General features: G+C 40.5%; 1 protein-coding gene across 4 annotated transcripts in view; it reads right to left on the reverse strand.

Annotated features, from left to right (window-relative positions):
- LOC110004093 (uncharacterized) overlaps positions 1 to 10,000 on the reverse strand; it is a 117,153-nt gene that overhangs the window by 93,760 nt on the left and 13,393 nt on the right. For 2 of the 4 annotated variants that reach the window (XR_010666750.1, XR_010666751.1), the window contains exons 5-7: positions 9,686 to 9,740; positions 8,977 to 9,092; positions 6,659 to 7,090 (exon numbers count right to left, since the gene is read on the reverse strand). Coding sequence is in view for 2 of the 4 variants with exons in the window: in XM_065957733.1 (XP_065813805.1) it covers positions 7,042 to 7,090; positions 8,977 to 9,092; positions 9,686 to 9,740 (220 nt within the window). In the remaining 2 variants the exon portion in view is untranslated. Of the gene's footprint in view, positions 1 to 6,375; positions 7,091 to 8,976; positions 9,093 to 9,685; positions 9,741 to 10,000 lie in introns of those variants that run through there. The other 2 variants (XM_065957733.1, XM_065957734.1) reach the window with 1 other exon arrangement.

The following is a 10,000-nucleotide window of genomic DNA, read 5'->3' on the forward strand; positions in this document are numbered from 1 at the left end:
ATGTGTGATGTCATAAGTCAATGTGTGATGTCATGAGGTCAGTGTGTGATGTCATAAGGTCAATGTGTGATGTCATAAGGTCAGTGTGTGATGTCATAAGGTCAATGTGTGATGTCATGAGGTCAAAGTGTGATGTCATGAGGTCAGTGTGTGATGTCATAAGTCAATGTGTGATGTCATAAGGTCAATGTATGATGTAATAAGGTCAATGTGTGATGTCTAAAGTCAATGTGTGATGTCATAAGGTCAATGTGTGATGTCATAAGTCAATGTGTGATGTCATAAGGTCAATGTGTGATGTCATGAGGTCAGTGTGTGATGTCATAAGGTCAGTGTGTGATGTAATAAGGTCAATGTGTGATGTAATAAGGTCAATGTGTGATGTCTAAAGTCAATGTGTGATGTCATAAGGTCAATGTGTGATGTCATAAGTCAATGTGTGATGTCATAAGGTCAATGTGTGATGTCATGAGGTCAGTGTGTGATGTCATAAGTCAATGTGTGATGTCATAAGGTCAATGTATGATGTCATAAGGTCAATGTGTGATGTAATAAGGTCAATGTGTGATGTAATAAGGTCAATGTGTGATGTCTTAAGGTCAGTGTGTGATGTCATAAGGTCAGTGTGTGATGTCATAAGGTCAATGTATGATGTCATAAGGTCAATGTATGATGTCATAAGGTCAATGTGTGATGTAATAAGGTCAATGTGTGATGTAATAAGGTCAGTGTGTGATGTCATAAGGTCAACATGTGATGTCATAAGGTCAACATGTGATGTCATAAGGTCAACGTGTGATGTCATAAGGTCAATGTGTGATGTCATAAGGTGAGTGTGGGATGTCATAAGGTGAGTGTGTGATGTCATAAGGTGAGTGTGTGATGTCATAATGTCAATGTGTGATGTCATAAGGTCAATGTGTGATGTCATAAGGTCAATGTGTGATGTCATAAGGTCAATGTGTGATGTCATAAGGTCAATGTGTGATGTCATGAGGTCAATGTGTGATGTCATGAGGTCAATGTGTGATGTCATAAGGTCAATGTGTGATGTCATAAGGTCAATGTGTGATGTCATGAGGTCAATGTGTGATGTCATAAGGTCAATGTGTGATGTCATAAGGTCAGTGTGTGATGTCATAAGGTGGATATTACCATAGACTGTAAAAATAATGGACGGGACAAGCTCCCCGGTCTAGTGAAGCTTTTATTGTTAGAGCTCCCCCTGCTGACTGTCTGCAGTATAGGTCATAAGCCCCGCCTCCTCAATGATAACAGATGGGATGTGGGTCAAACTGTAAAGCTAAAATACTCGTCACATAACTTTTTTCCAAACCTAAACTCTGCTGTGATCATTAGTTATTATCACCCTACATTGTGTTCAAGTGCTCATTTTTCTGTGAAGTTTGTTTTAAATAAGTTATTTGAGGTTGAAAAACGGGATTTTACGTCATATTTGATGATGATTGACAGCCGCCGATCTTGCGTAGCTCTCTTTGTGAATAACAAAGTTACGTAGTGAAGGAAAGCCGAGACGCCGTTGAATTTTTCCGTTCAGTTTTTCCGTCTTTTTTGAGCTGTAAAATGAGTTGTTCTGCAGTAAACTGTTCTAACCGACCTGTGGGAGATAACGGATCTTTGCAGTTCTTTAGGTAAGTAAAAAATGATTTATGTGTCATTGGTTAAAGTCGTTATCGAGCTAGCTAACACATAAGCAGTCTAAGATTAGCTGAAATGTTGTAAAGCTAGGTTACTTATCCGGCATGATTTATCTTTTTATTTTATTTTATTAAATGAACAAACCTAATAACTGACATGCTATGTTTCTTGATATTGTTATGTTGTTATTGTGATTGAAATTGTATTTAAAACCAAGAATCGTAATATAAAATCCGCTCACAGATGCGGTTCATTGACTGTACAGTTATTTTACAACAAAAATAAAAACGTCTGGTAAAGTCTCAAAAAAGTATCGAGGGCAAAAACAAAGTCACATAATTGTAATCTGGCCTGCATCATTACTAATGTGAACATGTTTACAGTCTGAGTGATAAGTGGGCTATACCGAGAGGAACAGGTTTTACTTTCACCGTGCAGGCTGAAATTCATAGGACTATATACGAGGGGAGAATATTTCTCTATGTATCCAGATAAAACTAAAGGTAAGATGTGATTTAATATAACTGTTACTGATTTAAGATCCAGATAAAACTAAAGGTAAGATGTGATTTAATATAACTGTTACTGATTTAAGATCCAGATAAAACTAAAGGTAAGATGTGATTTAATATAACTGTTACTGATTTAAGATCCAGATAAAACTAAAGGTAAGATGTGATTTAATATAACTGTTACTGATTTAAGATCCAGATAAAACTAAAGGTAAGATGTGATTTAATATAACTGTTACTGATTTAAGATCCAGATAAAACTAAAGGTAAGATGTGATTTAATATAACTGTTACTGATTTAAGAGACTAACCGAAACGTGAACACAAACATCAACAACCGGTGGTGTAATGTAATATTAACCGAGCATCATGCTGCTTAAACTGATAAATGTTCTGCATTGTCTTCCACACACGACCAATTCAACAGTCACAAGTTGATCATATTGTAAATTTAATGACGCTCATTGAGAAATTGTTCTAAAAATTTACAAAACCTGACAAACATTGAGGTGATTGTGACTGTATCTGTATTTATCACCTTTGAAAGGAAGGTGTTAACACAGGAGACCAGTGTTACACACAACATGCTGCTGTTATTGAAGTTAGGAGGAGACAGAGGCTCAATCAAAGAAGACATAAAGATCACGTTTTCCCCCACACATGTTAATATGTTTTAAATGTCATGCATTTATTTTTGATTTCGCTTCAATAATCGTTGAAGAGAAACACCAGGATTAAACTACAGGCTGTTGTTGCCTTAGCCAAAGAAAACTGAACATTCACAGCCTCTGTATTCAAAACAATTTCAACATCAACATTTATGTCTTCCTGTTTCCCTCTTTTCACCAACATTTTATTTTAAACTGGGATTTCCTTTTTCTCTGGTCTCTGGTTTCTCCCCCAGCTCGCCCCCTGCGGTGCGCTCCTCTCCATAATGTGCTCGTCTCCTCCCTCTAAAGCTGCTGATACTCTGTAGGACGCTCTGATTGGGGCACCTCACCAATAAAATACTATTTTATATTTTATAAGCAGTTTGCCACCACACTGCACTTTTACTCTCCAAAGACATATGAGTATGTGTGTGACAACTTTAACAAAGCTTTAGCACACAGTCACACCATCCACACAGCTGATCCAGGATTTACTGTAGCATCTTCTACAGCACTGAAAGGTCATGTACAGGCAAACAGAGAGAAGGGAACAGAAACAATCTGTGCTCTCAAATAACAAAGCAGTCTCAAATCTTTTTGAGGAATTACAGCTAATTTTGTTTTACTTTGCATACAGTACATCCTCTGATAAATACAGTGAAGTACTTTGATTGTATTTCTGTGCTGTTCCTGTAGGAGACCATGATGCAGCCAGACTGAAGCAGCAGCTTGTGAAGGTGGACGCCATCATCTTGTCTTTGCAGTGCTGATTCTGAAGAGAACACCTTCACATAGGACTCAAAGGTAAAATGATCTCTCATATGATTGGACCGTGTTATTGTAACCGCTATCAGCATCAAAGTAATTTTAGTAACAATTTATAATCCTTCTTAAAATGTAAGGAAGACTAGCAGAAGATTTTAACAGCCTCTATGGTTCTGCAAGAAGTTCATGTTTAAATTGTTCTTCTTTCTGTCTTCAAGGAAATCAATGCTCAAAGGAAACAGCAGTCCAGAGGACTGAGCGTTTCCTGTCCTCTCTCGATGGTCTTCTTCTCTTCAGTTATTAACTCTTGAAAACAGCAGCACAACATGCCAGACTGTTTGACAAGTCTGTGATTGAATAAATGGAAATGGAACCTCATACGTATCTTGCTATGCTTATTGGCTTTAAATGTTTAATATTAAATAAGTTTGAAGGCCATTTATCTCAGACGAGCCGGCTGTGACAAGCTGAGCTCGTCTGTTAGCTTTGCTGTTGTCTTAGCTGTTGTTGGTCAAGAAGAAATGAATGTCAGTTCAAGGCCTTTTCAAATGTGAGCTATAAACTTAACTGCTAAATTATTTTACTGTGACCAACACTTTGTCGTGCTCCAGTTAATCAGAGACAGTCAATTCAGATTTTTAAAAAGTTTATTTAAACATTTTATGAAAATAAATCTTCAATAAACAACCCCTGGCTTCATTAACCATGTGGAAAATAAGTAAGAGAGACCATCAGGTCAAATTGCTGGGACATAGGAGAAAGTATAAAAAATAATTTAACAAAGAAATCCAAACAAAAATCAAATAAAGTAAAGAGATCCTGGATGATTGTTTGACTGTTAAAATATGATGGAAGAGCAAATCCAACACAACCCTCCAGCATCTGGCCTTTCAAACACAGGGCAACATCATGTAAAGAAAAATAAATTAAATATTGACCTGGATCTCTGTGTTTTATCTGAGGATGACTATGGTAGCCTTCTCACTGTTCACTGTCACAAAGCTCCAGACTCTGTCCACCTTCTTCAGACGTCGATCAGCTCCTCTGGGTGATGGCAGAGAGGACTCTTCATCTGGGAGAGCTGCTGGTGTAAGGTCATTTCTCCCACAGTGGATGAGCAGGGCATCTGGCACAGGTGATAAAAGGAGGAGGTTCCTTCAAACTATGTGTTTCAGTTAATAACTGAAGAGAAGAAGACCAAAACATCACCTTTCTATTTAACATTTAGCTGGTGTATGACTCAGTGTGATTTTTATTTTAGAAGACTGTATTGTTAACAACAGCTTGTTTTTACAATCATCTTATGAAACTTAAAGATCACAGGATATAAACTTTTAACAGATGATTTTAACTTACACTTCACCTCTGTGGAAGATGTCAGACCAGCTGCTTTTATCTCTTCTTTGCCTGAATGAAGATACAAAAAACAATTGATTTACTGTTCACTTAAATATATTAGAAAATCAGACATGACTCACATTGCAGACTATCAGTTTCTAACAGAATACAACATATCTTACCACCTGTAGTCTACGGTCTGTGGTGCTAACCTAGCTTAAATATAGCTTCAATATAGAAGGATTTCATTAAAACCAGAGGACCCAGCAGCCCACGTGTTTTCAATAATGATTAAAATAACTGGATTTTTAAAAACACAGAGTTTAAATATTAGACTTTGAATACGGTGGTTTGTTGTACTTACACATTTCTTCATCGTAGACCGGCAGAGCGCTTTCAGCGTAGCTGGGCTGCGTAAGTCATCAGGGCAGTACGCTAAGTGGGCGGGGCGTGTTACCAGGGCTCCTCCCCCCGGACCCTACTGCGCAGACTCTGGCTCCAAATGACGTCAAAATCGCAAGATGGAAGCGCCCGTAAGGGGCGTATTTTGGCTTCAAGAACGTTGAGTGGGAACAGCTACAGTGCGCGCCCACTGGATATTACTGTCTGAGAGTTTGTTAAAGTCAAATTAGACATTCAAAGATGCAGCAAGAAGAAGAAGAAGAAGAAGAAGAAGAAGAAGAAGAAGAAGAAGAAGAAGAAGAAAAAGAAGAAGAAGAAGAAGAAGAAGAAGAAGAAGAAGAAGAAAAAGAAAAAGAAAAAGAAAAAGAAAAAGAAAAAGAAAAAGAAAAAGAAAAAGAAGAAGAAGAAGAAAAAGAAGAAGAACAAAAAGAAGAAGAAGAAAAAGAAGAAGAAGAAGAAGGAGAAGAAGAAGAAGAAGACGTACTTTGTTAATCCCTAAAGAGGCCAGCCACACACACACACACACACACACACACACACACACACACATGAGGACATGCACTAGCGGAGAGATGTCAGGGCGTACCGAGCTGTGAGGAGACTCACTGAAGGAGACCTCAGCACAGGAAGTGAGACCAAAAGCCACACTGTGGTCTGGACCTGGACTTGAACCAACGACCCCTCACAACCCAAGTCTCTACAGAGCGGATCTACTACCACCCTAAAGTACAGTTCCCTGGCTGGGAATCGAACCCTGGGCCAGGCGGTTTGTAATACTCATTAAATGTTGATTTTTTTTTAAATGAGCCATCTCAATGAATCATGTCTCCCTGTTTTAATCTAAGGACACTAAAGGTGACCGGTATCAAACCTGTCTGAATCTGATATAGGTAGGATGTATATGAATTAAATTTGTTTTCTTGGTGCTTTTGTCAAAACAAAGCTCTAAGTTTGTTTGTCCTTTGAGAAGTGGTTTGTTAAACGTCACACACGGGGTGATTCAGGGAACGTTCCTGTTTCAGCCTCCTGAATCTGAAACACTCTCACAGTTCAGTCAAATCAAAACTTTATTTACAAAAACATGTCACATTGTTGAATATATTACTGTGAACCAAGAAACAGAAGAACCTGAAATAACAGAAATCTGAAGTTCATTCAGTGAGCACTGAAGTGTTCAGAGTGAGAACACAGCAGGATATAATCAGGAGAATTCACCTGGAGCCAGTGGGAGGAGCCAGTGGGGGGGGGGGTGGTGACCTTTATTCCCTGTGATCGCTGCACGACCATAGACTGTCTGCACGCCACCTCTACCATCTCCGTGCTCTAATCAACCTGCATGTTTCCTGTTCTCCAGGATGTTCTTCTCCTCTCTTTACTTCACTTTGAGATTCTACACGCAGCATTGATACAAACACACATATTCTCATCATAGAGTCATATGGAGGACTCTGATGCTTTATCTGCTACTTCCTCATTGTATTTTTTACATCATGTATCGTCTCAGGACCCCCCCCCCCCCCATCCTGTCTCACAGGGATAGTCTCTGCTGTGAGGTGCATGTGTGAACAGATCAGGAGGATTTCAGGAGTGCAGATGTGAAAACAGCTAAAGAAGATATTGTGTGTGTTTCTTCTTCAGAGAGGGTTAGGGTTTCTGTGAGAAGAAGAGGAGGATAAACGCAGCCTGATGTTTGATGGAGTCCTGAGATGTGAAGATCAGCCTCTGCTGGCGACAGAGCTGTAGATCACAGATAACTCGGGCGCTCTGCAAACACATAACAAATAAAAGAGTCAGGACACAGAAGAAACACTGTCTGTTAAAAACCAGCTTAAGAATATGATCAAATGTTCCTGTGAGCTTCAACAGACCCCTTGTTGTTGTTGTTGTTGTTGTTGGTAAATGATAATGATGATGTTTCAGAAACTTCTACATCAGGTCACAGTTATCGTCTCATTAAGTGATTTACATCACTTTACAAGGGTTAGAACTGTGTGTTAATTTAAAGGTCCCATATTCTTCTTCTTCTGGTTTTTATTAAGTGTCCTGTGCATGTTTAGGAACATCTATGTGCAAAAACTCAAAGTCCGCGGAAACGTGTCTTCTCCTACGTCCTCCTGTTAGCTGTAGCATTAGCTGCATGTAACGCTCGGTTCTAGCCCCTGATAAAAATATGTCAGTCCGACGCCATTGTCAGTGTGAGATCACTGATCTAAGCCCATTGGCTCGTTGTGGCCCAGCAGCTCATGTTGCACGCCCATTAACTTCTGTAGCACGCCCACGATATGCCGTAGCCTGCAGTAGCACAGTAGTGCTAAGGTGCTAATGTTTTTGCTCCCTTCGGATGGAGCCAGTGGCTGCATTCCAAATATGGTAAAAGAGGCGGGACATTTCAGAGAAGAATGCTGAGCAACTGACCAATAATGACAGAGCGGATCGGCAGACCAATCAGAGCAGACTTGGCCCATGTGGGGTCTAACAGTGTGGGCTCAACAGAGTGCAGCTGACGGACTCAGAGCGAAGAGGGAGCAAGGAGGAGCAGTTCATGAAAACAGACACTTTTTTAGAACTTTAGCTATTGTGAACGTACAAAAGTAGGAACATAGATCAAATATACCAACCCCAAAAAGGGCGGAATATGGGCTCTTTAAAGGGGACATATCATGATAAATCCACTTCTACAGTGTTTCTGAACATATATCTGAGTATCCTGAGTCTCTACTGAACCACAACATGTGAAATAAACCATCCAGTCCTTTGTTTGTGGTCTGCATAAGTCTTACAACACAGAGAAGCTCTGTTTCTAATGTGCTCTCCTTGTGATGTCACAGTGGGATTCTGGTAAAAAAAAAAAAATCCCCTCCCCTCCCCTGGTATCTCCACCCATGGACTTCACCCCCAGACTAGAACAAAACTTTTGAGCAGGTCGGCCATTTTTATTCTCTCTACAGAGGAGTAATGTCTACGGGGAAAACTCAGGGGGCGGGGTCATTACATTTAAAGAGACACACACACCAAAACGGAGCGTTCTGAGAGAGCTGGTTTATACAGGGTCACAAACCTCCTCTGGTGCTTGATTCATGTTATATTTTGACCAAAGCACAGCACAGATGTTTCATTTAGACCACAGGGGACTGTTTGAAAAGGTGGAGGAGGGGACTGTTTGAAAAGGTGGAGGAGGAGGACTGTTTGAAAAGGTGGAGGAGGGGACTGTTTGAAAAGGTGGAGGAGGGGACTGTTTGAAAAGGTGGAGGAGGGGGACTGTTTGAAAAGGTGGAGGAGGGGACTGTTTGAAAAGGTGGAGGAGGGGGGACTGTTTGAAAAGGTGGAGGAGGGGACTGTTTGAAAAGGTGGAGGCGGAGGACTGTTTGAAAAGGTGGAGGAGGACTGTTTGAAAAGGTGGAGGAGGACTGTTTGAAAAGGTGGAGAAGGGGGCTGTTAGAAAAGATGGAGGAGGGGGAGAATATGTCCTCTTTAAAGTATTTATTCTTTCATAAGAATAATCATGAAGTTACTCTGGGGTGTATAAGTGTGTGTTTGACATTAAAGAACACAAACTGATGCACACATGTTTGTTTACAAACAAACAACTCAAAAACAAAAACAAATAAAGAAGTAAAAACAGAAACCAGGATCAACATGGTCAAACTCACCTCCTCTGGTTCTGCTGTTGGAACTGGACAGACGCGTAGCTGACGTCCTCCATGTCGAGGTCACCTCCTCCCTGAGGGTCAAAGGTCACAATGTTGCTGTAGACTTCATCAGGAACCTGAAGAGATGAAGACAGACAAGAAGAGACAGACAGGAAGAGACAGACAAGAAGAGACAGACAGGAAAAGACAGACAGGAAGAGACAGACAAGAAGAGACAGACAGGAAGAGACAGACAAGAAGAGACAGACAGGAAAAGACAGACAGGAAGAGACAGACAAGAAGAGACAGACAGGTAGAGTCAGACAAGAAGAGACAGACAGGAAGAGACAGACAGGTAGAGACAGACATGTAGAGACAGACAGGTAGAGACAGACAGGAAGAGACAGACAGGTAGAGACAGACAGGAAGAGATGAAGACAGGTAGAGACAGACAATAAGAGACAGACAGGAAGAGACAGACAGGAAGAGACAGACAGGTAGAGACAAACAGGAAGAGACAGACAGGAAGAGACAGACAGGTAGAGACAGACAGGCAGAGACAGGCAGGAAGAGATGAAGACAGACAGGAAGAGACAGACAGGAAGAGACAGACAGAAAGAGACAGACAGGTAGAGACAGACAGGTAGAGACAGACAGACATTTAAAGGTAAATTATTGTATAAATTAAAGTTGAAATAAAAACTGACTGATGTAAAAATAAATAACAGACCCTTGGTGGCTCCTCCCCTCCTACAGCTCTCTGGTTTTTCTCTGCTGCTCGCTTCCTACAAACACAATAAAAACAAAACCATGAAATCAGCTACAGAAGAACAAAGTGTGTGTGTGTGTGTGTGTGTGTGTGTGTGTATGTGTGTGTGTGATAACAAAAATCCATACATCCATCCATCCACCAATCCATCCATCCATCCACCAATCCATCCATCCATCCACCAATCCATCCATCCATCCATCCACCCATCCATCCATCATCCATCCATCCATCATCCATCCACCCATCCATCCATACACCAATCTATCCATCCAT

Source organism: Labrus bergylta, chromosome 8 (assembly GCF_963930695.1).
Source record: "Labrus bergylta chromosome 8, fLabBer1.1, whole genome shotgun sequence".
NCBI classification, from domain to species: domain Eukaryota; kingdom Metazoa; phylum Chordata; class Actinopteri; order Labriformes; family Labridae; genus Labrus; species Labrus bergylta.